The sequence below is a fragment of the Bubalus kerabau genome, chromosome 10, assembly GCF_029407905.1.
Source record: "Bubalus kerabau isolate K-KA32 ecotype Philippines breed swamp buffalo chromosome 10, PCC_UOA_SB_1v2, whole genome shotgun sequence".
In the NCBI taxonomy this organism is placed as follows: domain Eukaryota; kingdom Metazoa; phylum Chordata; class Mammalia; order Artiodactyla; family Bovidae; genus Bubalus; species Bubalus kerabau.
Window position 1 is genome coordinate 67051888 of NC_073633.1, and position 23832 is coordinate 67075719.

The 23832-nt window shown below is 38.5% G+C and overlaps 1 protein-coding gene and 1 long non-coding RNA gene across 8 annotated transcripts in view; one reads left to right on the forward strand and one right to left on the reverse strand.

The window, feature by feature from the left end:
* The window catches only part of LOC129621506 (uncharacterized), a 93537-nt gene that overhangs the window by 38810 nt on the left and 30895 nt on the right, over positions 1–23832 (forward strand). For 4 of the 7 annotated variants that reach the window (XR_008699405.1, XR_008699409.1, XR_008699404.1 and 1 more), the window contains one exon: positions 12890–14057. The exons of the other annotated variants lie outside the window; for them this stretch is intronic. This is a non-coding gene — a long non-coding RNA (uncharacterized LOC129621506). Of the gene's footprint in view, positions 1–12889; positions 14058–23832 lie in introns of those variants that run through there. 7 annotated transcript variants of the gene reach the window in all.
* SLC12A1 (solute carrier family 12 member 1) overlaps positions 1–23832 on the reverse strand; it is an 88616-nt gene that overhangs the window by 14577 nt on the left and 50207 nt on the right. Inside the window, exons 18-21 of the mRNA XM_055538042.1 lie at positions 18927–19067; positions 16298–16404; positions 11482–11564; positions 1417–1560 (exon numbers count right to left, since the gene is read on the reverse strand). Coding sequence (XP_055394017.1) covers positions 1417–1560; positions 11482–11564; positions 16298–16404; positions 18927–19067 — 475 coding nt within the window. The remainder of the gene's footprint in view (positions 1–1416; positions 1561–11481; positions 11565–16297; positions 16405–18926; positions 19068–23832) is intronic.

Below are 23832 nucleotides of genomic sequence, written 5' to 3' on the forward strand. Positions count from 1 at the left end.
TGTCATGCAGAAACAGGGTTCCAGAATAAATAAGTTCCACTTTCGCTAATAAGGACCTTATTACTTCTCTCCTCCCCAACAGCTAGAGAAGAGTATGGGCTATGACTTCTAAATTTTCCATTGCTTCTCAGGTTGTACTGTTGCACAGAGCAGATTCAATGGGTAGTTAATTCTTCTCATGACTACATCAAACAATTGAAAAGGAAAGACGATAGTAGTTAGCATCCGGAGGGTCTTATTCTAATATTTATACCTGGAAAGACTTGATGTACCTCCAACTTAAGATTCAAATACATAATTTTTCTAGAAAATGTCATTTTAAGGAAGGTAATACCTAGTAGGTTCTCCCCTAGGCAATCAAATATTTCTGGCACCCAAGGGAACCCCTAAGTATTTGAAGGGGAGAAATGTTTGGGTTTCTCATAATGCTGTGTAGGTATACAAAAATGTTGTACTACAGGTTAAATTTGGTCCTTGGGTCATAGTAGGAAAATAAGAAAACTGAACCAAACCTCTTCCAGAGTAAAGAGATGGCCTCTTTGAAAGATTGGGTCCTATCAACCTAGACCAGCAGCCTGCTAAGTCTCAATTTGGATCTTGCTACTTGACTTGGAGACCTTGCCAAAGAAGTGATATTTCCTGGGCTTTACACCAGTGAAGGACTTCATGAACTACATTTGTGCGTGAAAGAAATGAACCTTAACATTCTAATTTTCTACCAGCAGAGGTCGCTATGGACCTCATGAAAAAACTTTCTGCAAAGAGCAATTTTCAAAAAAAAAAAAATCAGTCATTTGAATCACCTATTTATAAAACTTATAACAAGGTCTCATTCTGTGGTCCTCCATTCCTGGGATGTACACTGAACAGTCAGAGATAAGTGTACCATTTAGCCAAAATCTGCAGGTAATTAGTGTTTATGAAGTTCCAAGTCCAGCATTCTGGCTTGTGATAAAGATAAAGATGTAGTTTTGAAATTAGAATTCTACCTGGGTCCCTTTCTTGCCTGTACCAGTCGACTTTCAGTCTCCTGAAATGTCTGCAAGGTGTGTGTGTGTATAGATAAACCAGTTTCGGTATTAGGTCATGAACTTCTATCCCCTTTACATCTTAACTTAGAACCTTTTTTTTTTTTTGCTTCTTATGGCATTCAATCTGCTTAGCCACTATATATCTTCAAAGCTAAATATTATTTTAAAACAGAGAGTTTTTACAGTAAGATGTTACAAAGGGGTGAATGTTGTTAATAAGTGACAATAGCTTCTACCTTTTAGCCATACTGTCTTCTCTAAGGAAATGTCTTTTAGTCCTTACCTACACACAATGCCTCCAGTATCTTAGATATTGACTTCTGACCCCTGAAGATTCATTTTGGCTCATTTTGTAACTTTTCTTGTAAATCTTAAAAGCACTTACCTTTCTTAGGAGTTGGCTTAGTAATGTTCAGCTTGCCAGCTTTTTTAAACAAGCCTCGGATGCCTCCATTTCCTTCTTCACTTTCATTGTCTTTGATAGTGGCTTCCAAAGCCAGCCGCTCCTGTTCTAATTTCTCTAATTCCTCTGATGAAAGAAGACAAAAATCACTTACTTAACTCGGGACAACAAAGTTTCCAGGAACGGTCTTACTAATGATTTCAATATTGAAAATGGCGTGACTATGCAATTAAATGATTATTTATGCATAATATGATTTTTCTGAATGGTTTTTTAGAAGTAACACGTATCAATAAATTGTATTCAGAAAGTAACAACTAGCTCAGAAAACTGGCTCTGTTAAGTTATAATACATGAGGACGCTGAGTTTTTTATTTGTGAGGGCAAAGGAGGAGGATTATTTAATGCCATCTTTATTTACTACTGGCAAAACAAGATACCAGATCCACTGTATGTAAGATCTTGTACACTGAAAGCTACTGATTTACTGATCTAAGCTACCGGGCCAAGATATTTTACAACTGGGAGTAACAAAATTACAGAAGTATGCTGGGTGTATATCAGACACACAGCAGTGCCTCCTGAATTGAAACATGAAACTAGAGAATAAGTATTAAAGAAAGAGAACCAGATCTGATAATAAACTTACAGTGAAAAATATTTACCACCACCAAGTCTTTCCAATAAGTAAAATACTTTCTAGAGTGAGTGACCAAAGCAAAAGAAATAAAAGCTGACATTTCTGTGCGCCTGTCAGAGTCCACATTACTAAAAAGGGCCTCATGACACTTGAGTCTGCAATAAGAGACAAGCTGTATAAAATGTCCTGTCCAGGATTTAGACCCGTTCTCTAAGCTTTGATGCTGGGTCTGGATGCCTTTTATCTTTCCTGGATTCTGATGGTGACAGAAAGTTCCTAGCTGCTAGGTAATGCATTGCATCCCTTGCTGGCCTCAACCCGCATGGATCAGGGCAGTCATATGACTGTGTTAAAGACTGATGGACATTCTTGCTTACAGTGGTAAGGTGAGAGTCTTGTCAGATCCCTTCATCTTCTTGCCTGCTGAGAACAGAACCTTAGAAAATGAGCTAGGTTTGGAGGAAGAGTAGAAAACCTAGATTCAGTGTTACAAAACACTGGAAGGGCTTCTGTAAATGTCAACCCTTGGAGCCCGTTGCCTTTTCTTTGTGGGAAGTGAAGCTATACAAACTCTAGATTTATCAATTATGTACTAACTAAATCTGTCAGGACAGTCACATCCCTAGACGGTGCTGTTATTCAGCTACACAGAATTGTCTGGCCCCTTTCCAGGTCCCAGCGATTAATCTTTTGCCAGTGGCATGAGATTTAAGGTCAAATCATCCATGTGATTTCCCCAAAGCTTCAAAGGTTCTCAAGATCAGCAGCTATAGAAAATCTAAGAAATTAGATGAATGGCATCAAAGCTTAGACAAGAGTTGCTTATGCCTGACTTTCAAAAGGTGAACACACGCTGTGTGGCACTGGGGTCATAACCAATTACAGCTCTGCTGCTGGCTTCATGTGACGTTGGGCAAGTCACTTACTTTTCCTATGCCTCTGATTTCCTATCTGTGAAATGGAAAATCATAACCCCTCGCCTTTCCCACTCCCTAGCTTTGCAAAAAGAATAAGCAACAAGTCCTGCATGGTGCTTTGTTGCTCCTTAGAGAACAAAGCAATGAGTGCATTTCTATAGGCAGTGTATTTATGCAACTTCTAGAAATGGGCTTAGTCATGCAAAGCATATCAAGGACTTTGAGAAGCCTGGGAGTTATTTTAGAAGTTAATTATTATTGTACTTTCTTCGGGTGCCAGGGTCTATGCTGCATATTATTCATTCCCAAACAACTCTGAGAAGGCTACTATTATTATCCTCGTTTTGTAGGTGCAGAAACTGAGGCTCAGAAAGTTTAGGTAATTTGTCTGATGTCACCCAGCAAATCACAGGGTTCCAGTGCAAAGGAGTTTGCTGCTGCTGCTGCTGCTGCTAAGTTGCTTCAGTCGTGTCTGACTCTGTGCGACCCCATAGATGGCAGCCCACCAGGCTCCCCCATCCCTGGGATTCTCCAGGCAAGAACACTGGAGTGGATTGCCATTTCCTTCTCCAATGCATGAAAGTGAAAAGTGAAAGTGAAGTCGCTCAGTTGTGTCCGACTTGTAGCGACCCCATGGACTGCAGCCTACCAGGCTCCTCCATCCCTGGGATTTTCCAGGCAAGAGTACTGGAGTGGGGTGCCATTGTCTTCTCTGCAAAGGAGTCTGCTTGACTCCAAATTCTGCATGCTATCCAATGTGAAGACCTTCTGCTGTTGGCTTCTTGCTATTATTTCAGAGTTGTTTTATTAACCTCCAACTCTTTATCCTTAGATGAACCTAAACACTCAGGTACATGGTGTAATACCAAGCTAATTCCCCAAAACTTTGGTCTCTTCCAAATTGTCATTTTAAATAGAAGACCCTAAGGATACAGGTACATATGGCAGGCTGCCCCAGAGCAGCAGCTTCACTGTCCTGGGTGATGGGCCCCCAACTGTTGCCCACTCTGTGGGGTATTGCAAGGGGTTGGCTGTAGGCTAACCTATTCTTTGCAGTCATCTGGAAGGCAAGTATTTGCTGAGCTCCTCTAGGGGCAACTGCAAAGTTTGCACTGGAGAGAGGATTCTTTTCCTTTTCTTTTCTTGGCAGGCTCCAGCATACCCTGTGATTAGCCACTAGTTGCCATGTTTTTTTGTCCTCTAATTTGGACAAAGGAAGGGAAAAATAAATTCTCCTTTGTAAAGGATTCGGCTGGCTAAGTGAACCGGGAGCTGCTCCAATAATGTGCTCGGAAAGTATGTGCAAAGCCCATCTTGGACAGAGCAAACTGCAAAATCCCAGGCCTGCGAGACAAAACCAGACTTTGTGTGAGCGAGTCAGATTCAGCAGTTTCCTCAAAGACGACAGAGACAGAGGTTGACAGAATCCATTCTAAAGGCTGAAGTCTGCCTGCTTGGACATCTTGGACTTTCAGATCCACAGTGGTATGGTCACTCAAAGTGATTTTGCAAACTCTTATTAAAGTTAATTCTTAATTATGCACTTTGTAGGTGATCTAAGGCCTCCTTCTGTGCACTCCCTCCTTTTCTCTTTTCAGTGCTAAGTAGAAGTGACGTTTTGATGATCTATTCTCCTGCATTATCTATGTGGCCTCCTGCTTGCCTCTGTTTGCATGCGAAATCACGAGTAGACTTTGTCAAAACATTTCTTTCAACTGGAGCACTGGCTAGCTGACTTGTAAAAGTGTGCCTGTAATCACCGGAGAGATAAGGCGAGGGAGTAGGAGTGGATAGATGTGATGATTGCCATAAGGCTGCTTGAAAATTACTCATTTCATCACCGCTACCATGACCACCACCACAACCATGACATTGTGATACTCAGGATTCACAGTGCTCTTTCCAATAGCGTCTGATTTCATCCCAGCATGAGTACTAGGATGAAAGCAGAGCTAGTAACATTCTCCCCATTCCCCCCTCCCCCATTTTACTGTGACAGAAACTTGGGTTTAGAGAGTTCAAGTGATTTGTCTGAGGTTGCACAGCTGGTGACCCCAGTCTTCTGTTTCCAATTCTAGTGTTCATCCCTCTACTGTCCTTCATCAGTAATCTGCTCTGACTTCCAATATCTCCCTGATGAAGCAATACCCAGTCTGCATGTTTTGAAAAAAAAAAAAAAAAAAAAAAAAAACCATCCTCAAATTTCTCAGTCGAGAAATTTCTATAACATTTCATATTTTAATAATATTCTTCTTCAAACTTTATTCCACTAACTAAACTATGTGGCATGGAATAGAGTTTTAAGATACATGTCTGTTGTAACCCCACTAATTTGTAAACCCTGGAGGGTAGCTTATGTCATAGTTCATTACCACCACTTATTGAGAGTTTACTTTGTGTGAAGTACAATGCCAAACGCTGTGCAGCCATCATATCCTTTAATCCAAAACAACAAACCTGTGAGGTAGGTATTACGGTTATTCCCATTAGAGTAACTGAATTTGAATCCAGACCTATCTGATTCCAAAGCCTATGCTTAGGCTTCCCAGACTCCCTCTCAAACATTCTTAGATGTGTTCATGCCTCACTAGTGCCCATCACCGCAATCACTCAAGAATATTTTGCTGAAATAAAAGAACAGGTCAATTCTGTTTCATGTGGTGGAATACATTTGACACCGTTATCTCTATAAAGGAAGAAAAACGAGTGAAGAGCTGTCAGAGGTGGGGGTGTGTATAGCGTGTATGCATGGAGGAATGTTGGTATAAAAGACAATGTTTGAAAGAAGGAGAGTTCATGCCTTGTACAGAGTTACAAGAAGAGGGGCTGAGAGCAGCTAACAGTACAGATCAGGCTGGCACATGACAGAGGCAGGACATGTGGGATTAACCCTAAGGATGAGAGACGAGGAAAGGGCTCCCTACCCTGGAATTGGCCACCCTCTGGGCACTGGTACGACTAGGAATCTTGCATACTAGATAGTTTCATATTATATCATATTTACAAAGCCATACTGCTCGGGAGAGAGGGTAAGAGCCTGCCTTTCTCTCATGCCAAGATTAAGAGAATCCCTGGGGTTCTAATGATGGGGGAGAAAAGCATAGACTTTCAGGATCTATCCGTTGAGCGATGAGAGTTTCTGACCAAGGCTTCCTACATACCCCCAAACAGTTCTCACAGGAAGAACAAAGAGTGAAGCCTGAGCTGTAACCTCATGCAAATGCCAAAACCACTTGAACAGTAGTTGGTTTATTTTCAAGTGTTTTATAAATTGATTGTATGGTAACCAACTGCAGTGACTATTTTGAAATTCAATTTAGTTGTCAAGATTGCCTCGAATGGTCTATTTCCAGTCTTTTTTTTCCCCCCCTCTTTTAACATGTCTTTTAGAAATAGGCAGGATTCTACAATTGAAATTCAGTCTGAATCTTCAGGATAGAGAGTAGTCAATTACCTGACAACAAAAGAGCGAGCAGGGAAACCCACTGAGGAATTGCGTACCCTCTGACTTCACAGCATCCTTTTTCTTTATTAATTATTAAATTATGATTCTTTTTTGGTCAATCAACTCAAAGCTGTAAATGCTCACATGAATCAATGTGCCGTACCCGAGGTGAAGTTTAGCTGAATTGAAGGCAGGAAGCAATCCTGCCGTGGTCGCCTTCCAATCAAGTGGTTATTTACTACACTGCCATCTGTCTTTATTTTGCTAAGCCACTCCATCAGACACAGCAGAATCCTCGCGCTCTGAGATGGTCATAAATCGTGCAGTACTTCCACGGAACACTTGACCGCAATATATTGCAAATCACGTCTCATCACCTTACTTCCTACCAGTACAATTTGGACTCTATGTTGTAGTTGGCAACTTGCTAAATACCCCTGGGAAGTGAGCAATATGAAATACTGCATTTTTTTGTGTGTTGTCAGGCAATAAATTAACTTCTTAAGAGAAACTATCAGCCATCAGTATTGGATGAGTTGCTGCAGTATACAAGTTATAATGCTATGAACATCAATCTTATTTACATAAAAAATTATTCTCCTCACATAAGCCTGTGACACAGTATAGAAATAATTGTCATTAGCTGGTAAATTACCTATAAAGTTGATTTCTATTCACTGCTTTATTAACTACACTATATGAGCACTCTGAATTGCTAATATTTCCTTTAAATTATAATCTGTGATGACACCATGGTGTCGGTGTTGGAAAAGCTATGATGATAATCATTAACATATTGTAATGCAATACTTAAGATTTATCAGGATCTTATTAAGCCCTGTTTTACAGTATAATACAATGAAATGAAAGCTTATTTCTTCCAATTCAAAATCTAATGTGAGGGTTGTGGCATAAATTACATAAACTTCAAAACAATGCACAGAAATGTGGGGTGAAGTTAATTTCTATCATTATGCCACTGTTTTTCTGCAGGTTCATGTATTTGTGTAATGTTGTTTTGGTTTACTCTAGATAATTGGTACTTATAATTATTTTATTAGCATCCTACTGCATTTTCCCTTCCTAAGAAGCAAAAATATTTCAAACATCAAAGTTGATATAAATCAGATAATTCCCTTGGGAAATTAAAAGGGGAGGCAGTTCACTGCCAGGATTCTTTGAGAAACATACAGAATTTGCTGGCTATATTGCTTTACAGGACTAAATGGACAGGGCATTTTGGCAGATGGAGCAGTGAGGGGTGGGAGCCGCATCACATCTTTCAGCCTGAAGAGATCAACATACAAAGCAAATGTGTAATTTAATACAAATTATAGTTTGCATTCTTATTTTTTAGATGGAAAAACAGGACAACTCAAAAGGCAGGAAAATTAAACTAAAAGGTAGAAGCTAATAAACCAGGTCTCTTAACATTAGGTTCTTGTGATTGTCCGCAGCGTCATGTTTATCTTACTATAGTCAAACAGCCCCTACGCTGGGTTTTTTAAGGAACAGATAGAAACGGCTTTGTTCCATTCCTGTCTCTCAGATTTCACCACTGCTTCTCGTTACATAAGTCATTGTCCTCTAGTTCTCCTCTTTTAAAAGGTAGAATAGAGGCTTCAAATAGACACGGGTTTGAGTCTTAGCTCTACCAATTACTGGTGCTGTGAATTTAGTTAGGCCTCAGTTTTATTAGCTGTAAACTGGGGACAATGGTCGTATTTGCCTGATAGGGGAGTTGGGGTGACAACTGTTATAATACATGTGAACATGGAGCAGAATACATGGCACATAGTAAGTGCTCGGAAGTGTTACTATTATTGCTACTAATGCATTACATTCTATTAGGAAGGAATATGCATTAATCATGACTACCACATAGAATTAGTATATCTGACCTGAAGATGTAAAAGGTCCATGAAAAAGAAAAGGGGCATAAAAAGGAAGGCTGAAGGCATGAAAGATAACCTTAACACAACAATTTTACATAGAATGGATTCTACTCTGAGTTTTAAAGTTCTTCATGCAGAATTATAGAGTATACATATCAGATAGTGATTCTCCATCTTATAAAAATGCTTGATTTCTAATTTCTTCTTCTTTCTCCTGCTCCCTTGCAACAAAAGAATTGTTACATCATAAAATTCACCTGATTCACTCATGGTCCCTTCTTTTAGGATAAGACAGAGGTGAAATGGCAAAAAAAAAAAAAAAAAAGACTCTGAACCCATCAGCCACTTGCACTCTCAAATCTCTTGCAGGCTTTTCCTTTCTGTGGCCCTACCCAGCAAAACCCTGATCCTCTCAACTGCAGAGATCAAATGTCACTAGAAAAAAAGCAGACAACTAGCAAAATTACTCCAGCTTCACAGAGAGAATTGAGAATATTGTGAATGATCTTCCTCAGTTTACCACTCCTGCAAATCCACATAACTCTTCATCAATCCTCACTTCTTTTACTCCAATTTTAGAAGATGAAGCAGTTTTCTTCTGTGTCACGCCAACTCTTCCATCCATGCCCTTCCTTTGATTCTTCCTGCTCCTCCAGGATCTTATTCCATGGCCATCTCTTTCTTTACCCTCATCTTCACTCTCTCCTACTCTCTAGAACCCATTTCTTTTTTCACCTAGAAACAAACACTTCTCCTATTCTAAGGTCTGTATAGACCTCCTCAACCTTATTCTTCTCCTTGGCTCCTAAAGTGGGCCATATCCACATTCTCTGCTTCATCATCTCACATTCTCTCCCTAACCCACTGCACTCTGGATTCTGTCAACACTGCTCTACAAACATTGTTCTAAGATTGTCTGTGCCATGTCAATTATATTTCCTTTGCAATTTACTGGTATTTATGCTGATGGTTCACATTCTGAGCACTCTGTTCCCATGACTTCCATGACAACACAGACTCCTGGTGCCTTTTTGTCTCTGGCCACTCCTTCCTTGGTCTTCCTTTGGGACCTTTGTCTTGTGCCTTGGGGCTCTCAACTCTTACGCACTTTTTGCATTGTATTTTCCAGTGTCATGGTTTTAATTTTCATCTTAATTCTGATGTTCCTTGTATTCGTTTGGTAGAGCTGCCATGATATATACCATATATATGGGCAGAACACAACTGAAATTTATTTCCTCACAGTTCTAGAAAATAACACCAAGGTCAAGGTGTCGGCAGGGTTGGTTCATTCTGCGGCCTCTCTCTTTGGTTTGCAGATGGCCATCTTTTCCTTTTGACTTCATGTGATCTTTCCTGTGTGCTTGTCAGTGTCCTAATCTCTTTTCATGAGGACTCCATTCACATGGGATTAGGACCCAACCAGGGACCTCATTTTACCTTACCTATTTGATTAAAGACGCTGTCTCCAAATATAGCCACATTCTGAGGTTAGGACTTACAATATACAAATTCTGGGGGTATATAATTTGACCCAAAACATCTAAATCAACATCTCCAGTTCAGATTTGTTCTTTCAGCCTAGGTCTATCTAACTGCCTATTGGACATTTCCAGTAGGATTTCCCATAGGACATCTCTTCATTACACCTACTACTCTTTCTCGTGTGGTTCCCATTTCCACTAATAGCACCACCGTTCATTGCCGGCCAAGGAATCAAGGAATCTTTTTCCACTTGTCCCTTTCTCACATCCCACACATCCTATCAAACCCAAAAGTCTGCTTTTTGTACCTCCGAAGTACACTGTCCTTTTCTCTCCATCCCCTGAGAGAGGCTGCTCTAGTCCAGGCTGTTACCTGCTCTGACTTTGATTATGAAAATGTTTTTGATTTATATTTCTGTCTCTGGTCTAGTCCTCTTCAAGTCCACCCTCCATGTAACTGAAAGAGTAGGAGATCTAAGACTCAAATTTCACCATATTATTCCCTCCCTTCAAATCTCTTCAGCGGTTCCTTATTGTCCATAGAATATGGTCCATGCTTTTTAATATGGCAAATGAGCCTTTTGAAATCAGGATCTTTTATCACCAGGCTTATATTTCACTATGATCTGCTTCAGTAATATGAATGTGCTTTCCGTTGTCCATATTCCTCATTCCTCCATAGTCCCATACCTTTGCTAATGCTCTTCTCTTTGCCAAGAATGCTGTTGTCCAAATTCTCGTTGTTCTCTCTCCAACCATTGCCAAGTTAGCTCCTACTTGGCCAGGAAGCCTTCCTGGAGTTAAGTGCCCTTTTTCCCTTTTCCATAGTACCCTATTAATATACCTATTATCACACTAACAGTACACCCATTTCCCTTACAAGGCTATGAATCCTTGTCGATACAGACTCTTAGTAGTCTTAGTCTGCCCAGCGCTGCAGTGTACACCATACCTGGCACACAAGAGGTTACCCCCAAATATCCTCCTGTTGTAGTGTCATCTTATCAGTGGACTCCATTGTGAAGTTCAGCTAAAGAGTGAGTCAAGGGTTAGGGCCCTATCCTAGTGTTTTACTGACTCTTTAGACGTGTCCTTCACTTTATACACAAGAGGGTATGTTTATACTCTAAGACTTAACAAGGAGTTTCTGGAATCCTCTACAGGGAAAAAGCAGAATCACTAATCTGAATTAGTGTTTCTGTCCCTGACTTAGATTAGTGATTCACAGCATGATACATTCAGGCTCATTTCCATATGAGCTACAAACCAGGTCATAGACTCTTAAACAAAATACATGGGTTTCCAAGGAAATAATTAGTCTTCATTTTTTGAAACATCTTGCAAAAATTAATTTGGCAGTTTACTTCACCAAAAGTACTTATTTTTAGTGATACTAGGTTTGTGGTTTTGTGATGAGAAGACTGATAACTGCCCTGAATTATTCTATATTTCTGGTGAGCCAGACAAACACCGCTTATGTTAACAATGAGAAAAACACAGGGTACACAGCTCGTGTCAGGGCAAGAACGCTGTCCTGACAAGAGCTCCGCTGTTAGCAGGTTTTGTCTGTGCTGGGCTCTGCACTATCCCCTCGCACCTACAACGATGCCAGGCAGGAAGTAGGTGCTCAATGAATATCTGCGTGTGGAATAAAGAAAGTACGTACCTTGCACCTGAAGAACCTGGGAGATGTCAAAGCCTTGGCGGATTCTGGCTATGACAACACCAATCTCAAAATCAAACGCATCGCTGAAAGTGGAAACAAAACAGCGATTTAAATGACCCACTTAGCCCTCAAGATTTGGACTCATACTAAACTTCTATGGATTTTAATGTAATTAAACTACAAAAATTTACTTTTGAACATAGCCAAGAGTTGATGCTTTTTCTGTTCGTTTGTTTTCCCTTTATGTCTTTTAAAAATGTACTCTGAGGAAAGGTAACTAACTCTTATTCAAACAATACTATCAACTAGAATTTTAAGATTAGAATTTTGATTATTTAAAATATTTGATTCTTTTCTAATGTAAACAAAACAATCATTGAACAGAAGTTTCAAGGCCACAAAGACCCTTTGAAATTATCAGCCAAACTGCTTACCCATTGAGGGGGAATCCTACAACATTTTTGACAGCAAGTTCCAACTTAAAAATGTCTCCAGTTCCTCTAAGAAACTTTCATTATTGACTTTAGAGAGACCATTTGAAGTGACACCTTTTCAGAGCAACTGTATCCTGTTGAAGTTGGCTATTATATCTTCTCTAAACCCAAACCAATGGAATTAGACTATCTAGAAGGGAAAGAAACACTAGCTCTTTTATCTCCATCCTCATAAAATACTTTTTCCCTCCCCTTAAATATCGAGCAGACCAACTGGTACTTTGAGTTCATTTGAAATATTCTCCTTGGGAGTTCCTTTGTTTAATCTTTTATGGATCTGAAAGCCAAAGAGACTTTTCATTTGGTCACCATTTCCCAGAAACTATGGAGATATGCAAAAAAAAGTCTCTTGCCAAAGTAAACTTGAATTTTCAAATAGTAATATAAATAAGTTCAGTATAGTAAGAATATCCATTCAGAATTTGAACCATAAGTGAACTTCACTTAAAATAATAGATCCATTCTAGCAAAAGTTCCACAAAATAATATCCTGATGAATCTTGTTTCTAAGTGTCCTTGATTATAAAAAGTGGACAGTGTGTTCCACAAAAGGTATCTGAATTCTGTGTTAGGCAAAATTGTCCAGGACCAGGATACTAGTATAATGACAAAGGTCCTTAAAAGTAAAATTTGGAAGCAGAGGATGAGGTCAGAGCAATGTCGTGGGAGAAGGACTTGACCCATCAAAAGCTGTAAAGATGGAGACAGAGGCTATGAGCAGTGGGAAGCCTCTAGAACCTAGAAAAGGCAAGGCTAGGAATTCTCTCCTAGAACCTCCAGAAGGGAAAAAAGCCCAGGGAGTTGGTATAAGGCTGTTTTTGTTTTAATCGAAGTATAGTTGATTTACAGTGTTGTGTTAGTTTTCAGTGTGTAGCAAAGTGATTCAGTTATATATTGATATTCTTTTCCTTTAGAGATCCAACCAGTCCATTCTAAAGGAGATCAGCCCTGGGTGTTCATTGGAGGGACTGATGTTGAAGCTGAAACTCCAATACTTTGGCCACCTAATGTGAAGAACCTACTCATTGGAAAAGACCCTGATGCTGGGGAAGATTGAGGGCAGGAGGAGAAGGGGACGACAGAGGATGAGATGGTTGGATGGCATCACCGACTTGATGGACATGGGTTTGGGTGGACTCTGGGAGTTGGTGAGGGACAGGGAGGCCTGGCGTGCTGCAGTCCATGGGGTCACAAAGAGTAGGACACGACTGAGCGACTGAACTGAACTGTTAGTTTATTACAGGATATTAAATATAGTTTCCTGTGCTATACAGTGGGGCCATGCTGTTTATTTTATATATGGTAGTTTGTACCCACTAATACCAAACTCCTATCCATCTCTCCCCTGCCTCCTTTCTCTTGGTAACCTTAAGTTTATTTTCTAAGTTTGTGAGTCTGTCTGTTTTGTAAATATGTTCATTTGTATCATTTTAGATTCCACATATAAATGATATCATATGATGTTTTTCTTTCTCTTTTGGACAGTCAGACTTTTAACCTACACTTTTGTAAGCTAACACATTTGTGTTGTTTTAAGCCACTAACTTTGAGGTCATCTGTTATGACAGCCCATGAAAACTAATACAGAATCTAATTAAAATTAAATCATACTTATGAATATTATGAAATTTAAAATCTTTTACTCAAAGAAAATGGTATCAATAAAATATTGTACTATTGTAATGATATCCCTTTATGTTAATAATAATAATACTGTGCTTTAAGTCATTAAAAAAACAAAATGAAAAATTAGAGAAACCAGAAGGGAAAGAGACACATGTACCCCAATGTTCATCACAGCACTGTTTATAATAGCCAGGACATGGAAGCAACCTAGATGTCCATCAGCAGATGAATGGACAAGAAAGCTGTGGTACATATACACAATGGAGTATTACTCAGCCATTAAAAAGAAACATTTGAATCAGTTCTAATGAGGTGGATGAAACTGGAGCCTATTATACAGAGTGAAGTAAGCCAGAAAGAAAAACACCAATACAGTATACTAACGCATATATATGGAATTTAGAAAGATGGTAACAATAACCCTGTGTACGAGACAGCAAAAGAGACACAGATGTATAGAACAGTCTTATGGACTCTGTTGGAGAGGGAGAGGGTGGGAAGCATTGGGAGAATGGCATTGAAACATGTGTAATATCATGTATGAAACGAGTTGCCAGTCCAGGTTCGATGCACGATGCTAGATGCTTGGGGCTGGTGCACTGGGACGACCCAGAGGGATGGTGTGGGGAGGGAGGAGGGAGGAGGGTTCAGGATGGGGAGCACATGTATACCTGTGGCGGATTCATTTTGATGTTTGGCAAAACTAATACAGTGTTTGAGGTTTAAAAATAAAATAAAATTTAAATAAATAAATAAATAAATGAAATAAAAAAAAAAAAGAAACTAGAAAAAGAAAAAAAAAATACAAAATGGACATCTGACCGTCTTCCTTCTGTATTGACCCCATTTGCTGTGGTAATAAAATCATTTAACTTTATCAAGCCAGCTAAGTTTTATCCTAGTACAAATTTGATCCACCTTAACACTAACTTTTATTACCAATTATTAATTTGTATAAAAGCCAGAGTATCCCCAGCTTAATATTACTGGGTTTGATTATTTTGGTTCTTTGAAATTTTAGAATATTTCAGATGGTAGGGGTTTTGAAGATGAACTCAGATAATTTTATATCACTAATGGACTCTTTGACTGAAGATTCACATATTTTTTCCTTTTTATTCCACCCCTCTTTGTTCCTAAAGATGAGAATGAAACCTTACTGAAGAATCAGGATAACAGAGTGTGGATCTAGTCCATATCTAAGAATGTCTGGTCAGCAACTAACCGTGATTTTAAATATATCAAAAAGCTGTTTGCTAAGCCTGGCAAAATTCTGTCCCTGATCACCTGGTTTAGCCCTAACCTACTGACCTTAGAGTACCAGTCAGAGCCAGATAGCAACACACGGCATCCAGATGTTATATGTTTAGGGAACACAATTCAGGAGGATGCATTTAATATGTGGGTTCCCCACGTTAGGAGGACTGTTAAACAATTGTTTGATCAGTAATGCATATAATTTCAGAAGATTAAAATTATTTTCTTGTATTTCTTTTTAATAGAACTAATATGGGGATATTTTGTTGTGTTCCCTAAATCTCTCCCAAATAATGGTAAATGTGATGCTCATTCTAGCAGAGGCCGGAAGACCTGGTATAAGAAGCACTGGGTATATACCTGCTTTGAAGGGGTGAGGAATTTTTTCCTGTGTATTATGGAATCCTAAGTGCAGTCAGACCTCTTGGCATGTTCTCTACCCTGTGGTATGAAATCAGACAGAGGAAATATTCCACTTTCTGAGCTATTGACACAAAAGATGGCTGTTAGGCCTAGCTAATATCCCCCTCCTTGAGACAAAGCTGGTTAAGTATTTTCAAGCCTGGAAGAGAGGCTCAATTTTCTAGAACTGTCACTGAGGACATCCTGAGTTGCTCTGCATGTATAGTATTTGTCTTCTCTTACTTAAAAGAAGGAACCAAGCCAGGTAATATTTTGGGTATACACGTGCCTTTGAAGGTTGCATAGCATTGTGTTCATTAGTTTGAACTTGGTTGGTCTTGGGTCAGAATTCCAGGTCTCTTGTAAAACTTGTCATTTTCTGCCTTTTATTTAATTTTTAATGTCTATGTCTCTACTCATAAAATCAAAACAGTAGTAGTCCTTACTTCAAAGGCTTCTTGTGAGAATTAAGTGGGATAATTCACATTAAGGACATTAGCCTTGGTGCCAACTAGTCTTTTAAGGATTAGCATTATTATCCCTATCCCACGACTTCTTCCATTTTTAGATATTAGATGTCACGTGCATTTTAAACTCACTTTTTGTCCATAAACTAACCTTTACCTGTCAGAGGTACCTGCCATGTAGATCCTTGTATCACAAAGGGAGAAGTGAGGCTCGAGATAAGATCACTGAGTTGAGCACACCAGCCAACCCAAGATTCCAACTGTTTTGAAAAAACAATTCCTTCCTTACCTAACTGTCCTCTCCTTTTAGTCCTGTAAATAGGTTTTAAGATTGTAACTCTTTATATTTACCTTTTTCTCTGACACTGAATTTTCCCCACCCCTCCTCCTCTGATGACACGATTCCCTCAAGTTTTAAAACTGGCAGTGTTTTTCCACTTTGCTAAAGAGTTCAGAGTACCAAGGGAACACCATCTTCTCGGGCAATTTATTCTGTACAACAGAGTCAGTTATGTACTGCCCTGGTTAGTGCTTTACAAACAAGAGCGCGACTTGAAAGCCATCACTTACTGTATGATTCCCACGTAGTTTTCAATCTCTGTCAGGGGAGCCGTCCTCCAGTTTTTTTTATATCCAATCACCAGAGTGTTTGGTTTCATTCTTCCTAAGCCCGAGGCCTAAACAGAGGAGATAAACACATGGGCAATTCTTACCAGACCAGGAAGCTACCTCTGCAAATGAAAAATAATGTCCAAAAGAGCACTGAAGTAATGTTCTGAAGATTAGATTACATTTTAGTGCATGTCCTTCATGCCCGTACCCAAGCATAAAATAGAAAGATTAGTTCTAAATCATCTCAGCCATAAATGGATTTTAGATGACAGAAATGTAGCTTTTCTAAATTAGCAGTCATTTGCATTTCTTCTGATACACTCATTAAAATGGTTCAATAATTTAAAATCAAGTGAGGGTTGGCTTAACTGTTGGCATGCATGTTGTAACTTAGTGGTTCAAAGCTCATTTCCACCTGCTATATCCATAATGTCATTAGCAATAAAATCCATGTTTGGAAAATTCCTATATAGAAGAATCACTGAAACTTCTACTTACATTATTTATTGAAGAATAACTGAGCTATGTTTCCAGAATCTAATCCTCTTACATGACAGTATCATTAATAGCCATCTTCCATACCAGAAGTCTCATTCCCCCCATTAGATGACAGGATATGGCTTCCAGTTAATTAAATTTAATCGGGCAATATTGCTGAGCGCCTATTCATTGCAAAGTGCTATGTTAGGTGCTGTGAGAGAGCAGGGAGACACAGTCTTTGGCCTGAAGGAGTTTAGAGTAAGATTGAGGTGACAGATACATACAAGTAATTATCATTAATGTGCAAAGGCAGTAAGAAATCACATGGACGTGTAAGGGAAAATTTCTTGAATGGTTTCTGGGGAGAGCTGACATTTGTTTTGGATCTGGCAGTTTGGTTAGATGTTGCCAAGTGAAAGTAAGGGGAGCAGCGGAAGTGAAGGAAGAATATTCTGGGTCATGGGAATAGTGACACACGTGACAAAAGTGGGACATTTTTGTCCCAAAGTGGGACATTGAAGGGACAGCAGCAAGTGAAAAAAGGATAGGCATTGATAGAGAGTTCCTGGAATAAGCTTTGCCTCCACCTCATTTCGTGTGTTGTCCTTGGAAATGTACAGGTAGCAGAGCAGCTCCTTAGAGCTGTCATCTGGCCCTTGGCACGGCAGTATGGATGCAGTGTTTTCCATGACTATGATTTGAGGACGTGGCCATTCATATCATAATTTTTTAGATGCAAAGAAGGTTTTATTCCAAATGGTATAGTTGTCAGTGCTTCCTTTAATACTACTCTGTCCTGCCCTTTTTGACATGACCTTTCTTATTTCGTTTTTCTCTGAAGAAATTCATGTCAAGTTTTTTTTTTTTTTCTTTTACAATTTCTTCTGGATTAATAGGTGAATTGTTTTACATGCCAATGTCTTCCCTCTTCATGTTCTTATTCTGTATTTGTTGTCTCATTCCTAGTTGAGATTCTTATTATTTTACTAACCTTCCATGATAATTTTACATTAAATGTGTAACCTTCCCAACTCATTTAACCCAAGAGCTACTGAAAAATAACTTGCTACTGAAAGGAAAATCAGCATCTTGCAATGACATCTATTTCCAGTTTATCAAATTAGTAACGTGAAAAGAGGCTCATTGGTATTCAAAAGAAGGTAATAGGTTTTTCAGAAATGGTTTCTCTACATGTACAGCTACTTTGTTCTTTGGGGATACTAGAGACAGGAATGCAGCAAAAACTCTTATTCTCCAAAATATTACAATTTAATTCATGTGTTTTCTTTCTGGCCTGTAAACCCATCAGCATTAACTGGATGCAATCCTGAATTTTGACACTCCTGTAGATGGCAATTCTGAAAGCTAAATATATCATTTAGTATATGTACAATCAGGTTTTTCCAACAATATTGAAGTCCAAATTATTAGAAAGCCAAGCCCTGCACTTTCTGAGGTTCTCCTGGATTGTTTTAGAATTCTCTGGCACTTTAAACTTAGAAAATCAGAACTAGGGAAAGATTCTATATATTATAAAAGGAGAGGAAAGAATAAGGGAGAAAAGATGGAAGAACTGTGAGCTTTAGTGTTAAACCACAGAGATTATTACATTTTATTTAACATTCTGGAAATAATTAAGGAGGAGAGGGAGATTTTATGCCCAGATCACCAGACATTTATTTAGTCCAGTCTTGCAGCTGCTTTCACACTATTTGCAAAAGAAAAAAGGAAAAGAATGCCTGACTTGAGCCTCACTATATGCAGTATGAGATGTAAAAATAGTTTGAAGTTTTAATAGGATCTTGAATGTCGTCAACTATCAGAACAAATTTGCATTTCAATAAGTATGAGACAGAATATATGCTGTTGGCCAAAGGCAACCTCATTTTCCATTTCCAGTGTATCACTCATAGTTCACTGTAATAGAACCTCTCTGCTTCTGTTTTAGTTTTGCCTATCCCCAGGAATTCAAAATGAATTCCTTAACCATCTGTATTGATCTCTGATGCTCATCTGCCTAACTGGACAGTTCCATTTGGGAGCTTCATTACCACAGAGTGCTAATTGTCTTTAGCCTCTGTACTCATTCCCTCAATGCCAGCCTTACCTGAAGGAGACTTCGGACACCATCCCTGAAACAATCTGCTGCCACTGCTGCATAAAATGCCTTGATTTTGTTCTTTATAAGCCAGGCCTGCTTTTTTGCCATGCCACTGTTCATCTCTTTAACACACAGCTTGCGCGGTCCCTGTATGACACAATGAAATATTGGTTAGAAGCCCTGCTATTATACATCGCACTGCTGTTATTTTCTAAAGGACAAAAATAGCCAGCAATGCCTTGTTGGGTTAAGAAATGGGAAAGAGGGGAAAACACCTCACTAAACAGGCTTCACAGACATTCAACCTTCTGGAAAGAACCTGGGCTGCTCACGTTACTCACTTTCCATGCAGAATGTCTAGATGTATTAGCACCTGCTTAATTAACTGCCTCATGTCAAATGAAAGAAAGAGCTGATGGCACATGAGAAAAAATACAGAAAATGTGATTGATGAGGTTCAGGATAAATACACCATCAACATTTGACTCAATAGCAAGAGCCAGGGACTTCCTTGGTGATCCAGTGGCTAAGACTCTGCCTTCCAATGCAGAGGGCAGGTTCAGTCCCTTGTTGGGAAACTAAGATCCCACAGGCTGTGCAGTATGATAAAAAAAATTTTTTTTAATAGCAAGACCCACATTTATGAATACCAAGGAAGCCTCAGCTAGAGCCCAGTTTCAAGAAATGTGACAGCACTCTTGGGAGCCAAAATGTGGTGAGTTGCAGATCCTGGCAGGAACAATTACATCTTGATAATTCTATCAGGCCCATTCTTTGTTTTTTTATGTGGAGAAGACACCCTTGTATCACTTTTCTCTGTGTAATATTGACATTGTGTGTGCTCAGTCACTAGTCATGTCTGACTTTTTGTGACCCTATGGACTGTCGCCCACTAGGCTCCTCTGTCCATGGGGATTCTCCAGGCAAGAATACTGGGATGGGTTGCCATGCCCTCCTTCAGGGGATCTTCCTGTGCCAGGAATCAAACCCACATCTCTTATGTCTCCTGCATTGGCAGGCAGGTTCTTTACCTTTAGCGCCACCTGGGAAGCCCAATGTAGACATATGCCTACTCAAATTAACATTTGCCATTACTCAATAAAGTTAGTGGAAATAGATGTTCACATACCTATGGCATAGGAAGAACAGGAGAGATTAAGAGAGAAGGCAGGTGTTGTGGTGGTAGATGAAGCATTTTAAAATTTCAAGATCTGAGTTCTGGAAACTCATTTTAATTAAAGTTTCTGTTGTTTCTCCTTCCCTAGAGGTCCAAGCTAGTTTTATTCTTTGCATGTTTCAAGTCAACCCCAAGAGTATTTCTGATTATCTACCATGTGCCTGACAAGGGTACAAATCTACTATTTTCCTGAAAAATTCTTTCAGTTGATGGAAATATTTTATTGGATTGTTTTAGATTTCTTACTAACCACCTCAGATCTTGGTAAAATGCACCGAGTAGAACTGAAACAGGGCTGAAGATTCTGCATTTCTAACGAACTCCCAGATGACACTGATGCTGCGGGTCCTCAGACCGTTCTTGGAGTCATAGTCTTAGAGGGTCTTGGATTAGAGAGAAAAGGCTTGGTATGTATGAAAAAGATACCAGGTTTCTGATCAGATATAACTGGGTTCATTTGGCCACTCTGGAGGTAATTAATGATGTCTGAGCTTTGATACATTACTCCAGAAACAGGGATCAAATAGCTATCCTGCAAGGTCATTTCAAATAGTCATGATCAAGTATGTGGAATGATGTCTGGAATGTAGTAAATTCTCATCCAAAGTTGATTTTTATTATATTAAATAAGTGCTCACAATCTCAATTAAGTCCCAGACCTAAGTTCACCAGTGTTCTACAATAGAGCTGAAAGAGTGCTGAACTGGGAGCAGAGTGTATGGCTTAGATCTGGCTCTGAAACTGACTAGCCAATACCCTGGGTGTGCCATTTGTTTTCTCTTGATTTGGGCTCTACACTGGTAGCTCAGACAGTAAAGAATCTGCCTGTGATGTAGGAGACGAGAGTTCAATCCTGCATCTCTAGGAGATCTTCCTAGGGGGCTGGGATGATCCCCTGGAGAAGGGAATGGCTACCCACTTCAGTATTCTTGCCTGGAGAATTTTATGGACAGAGGAGCCTGGCAGGCTACAGTCCATGGGGTTACAAAGAGTTGGACACGACTGAGTGACTAACACTTTCACTTTACTTTCACTTTTATAAGAATAAGAAAATTGTCTAGGCCATCACTGTTCAGTATGATTAGCCCTTATCCACATGTTGCTATGGAGCATTTGAAATCTGGCTGGTCCACATAAAGATGTACTGGAAATGTTTTTACATTCACTGGATTTTGAAGCCTTAGTATATTAAAAAAAAAAAGGAATGTAAAATGTCTCATTAATGTTTTTATATACATTGAATGTTGAAATAATGATCTGGATGCATTACATTTACCTGTTTCTTTTTACTTTTCTTGATTGGCTACTAGAAATTTTTAAATTACATTTGTGGCACATATTACATTTCTATTATATAACACTAGATGTAATTTGGGGTCACTTCCATTTTAGTATTCTATTTAAATTGGGTCAGATTCTTTTTGTACATATTTTTACTAGAATGCTTTCTAGAACATAACAACATATTAAAGCAGTTTGGATAACTTACTTTACAGTTAAATAAGAAGAACCTCCAGTGAAGATGGAGAAGTTACATAGGAAGGGTAGTTATTAAACCAGAAGACCTAGCCTGGGGAAAGATATGTCATTACAGATCAAATTTTGCTCAGGATTCTGTCAATGCATTTCAACCACTAGTACTTCTTGGGATTCTAGACACCATCAATTGCAAAAGAAAGAAGAAATATTTTCTTCAGGGAAGCTGAATGGTAACAATAACCATGAGATAGAAGAATAACCAACAGCTAGGAAAGGTATCAGACCATTGGCATATTGAGTTGTACCACAATGACTTTGAACCTCTGGGGAAACCTCTGGGCATTTATTTAAATAAATATAGCTTAATGTATATCTATTAGTAATAGAAAAATCCAGATTAAACATTGATTGTGACGGAGAGATTTACTTTAATGCCTAAATTTGCCGTATTGAGAAGTTATAAAAATATTTCATGCAGAGACTCTGTTTGCTAAAAGCAATTACATTATCCTTGTAGCACACTTATTAATGTGAGGCAAGGCTATAATACAGACATAGTATGGGAAAAGTGAGCTAACAAAAAAGTAAGACATGTTGGAATCTAATTTTTCAATGTTCAAATACATCAATAGTCACAAAAAATGGATTTTATCACCCAATTAAAATATTAAAGAGATTAGCTCAGTTAGGAGTCAAAATATGAGTATATAAGTAAATTCAGGATTTGAACAAAGAAGCTCTTAAAATTTTGTATATATTATGACTTTGTCATTGATAGAGAAAGGGTTAAAGGAATTCTAATTATTTAGTCTGGAGAATAAATTCATGTGACACTACTTCAAATAGATGTATATTATGAAAAAGAATTTGTAAAGGATTTCCAATATTACTGGGCTCAAATACAGAAATTTGAGTCAAATGCGGAGTTCTTTCCAACTCTTATATTTTAAAACATCAAGGGTCTTTTTGCTCTGTCTTTGCTTTCATTGCCTCTCTGGTTGGAACTATGGGAAAGAAAAATTTTCCCTTTCTGATTTGGTGTATATTTTAACTCGTCATGATCCTAGCTCCCACTTACAGGTCACTTCATTCTCCCTGTATTTTGTCATGTCATTATTTTATTAATATCGTTACAGAAACTCAATGACTAATAAAGATTATGTGCATCTAAAAAAAAGCTTTTTCCTTTTGATGGAGGTGAAAGTTGAGATTAAAAGGATGATGATAGAAGGAAAAAATGATAATTTTAGTTTTCCATGCTTATCTATGCTTGAACTGCCCTCCATAAGCCACAGAGTTGGGTTATCTTCCCTTGACAAGAGAAGAGATTCTTTGAATTCAAAGAGAGTTTTAGGTTTTATTAAGATATTTTGTAAATTCTATGAAAAAAAAAAGAGAAAGGGTAACAGGGTGAAAACTTGTTAAAAGGGGATCTACATAAGGAAGTTGGTCCAGTGTTATTCCTTTTCTTTACAGTGAGAAGAGAGAACAGGACAATCAGGTTTAAAGAATATAATGAGTAGGCAAACATTAATCAAAATAGATCTACATCTTTGTATACATAGGTGAAATGACTAGAAGCACACCAATCAAAGTCAGATAACATTGCCTTTTCAGAGGAAGAGAGCCATGGGGCTGAATGGCTATAAAGGGGACTTTAGCTTGATCTGTAATGTTTTATTTCATTTAAAAAGTGAGTGGAAGCATCTAAGAAAAAGGTTAACTGTTGTTAATTAGACAAGTAGTATACGGGTGTTGTTTTACTGACTATAGTTTCTTCATATGAAATTGTCAGTGTTCAATGACTTTCAACACACAAAAAAGTAAATTTCATGTATTTAAGTTAATATTTTTCTTAATGCTTCAAAATGAAAAATAGAAGCAAGCTTTACAAAATATTTAGTTTTCAGCCAAAACAATACAGTGTAAAAGATGCCAGTAAACTTGAAAGCCCTTTGCAGTCTTAAGAGAAACAAAATATAGAAAAGAGGCAGGTGTTGCATTTTTGGCAATAATGACTTTATCTGATGAGCATGTTAAATCCCAGATCAATTGGGTCTCCTTTCCATCTTTAATGTATATTTGTCTTTTATTTGATTTAGTAAAAAAAAAAAAACAAAAAACCTGCCTTTAAATGTAAAACTAAGAAGTATATGAGTAAGTGACAGCTATGCCTGGAAACAGCATGCCTTCTCACGTGATGAGCCGTGTGATTTTTAAACTGTAGTGTACTCGGAGAATTGATGGTGGTGGTGG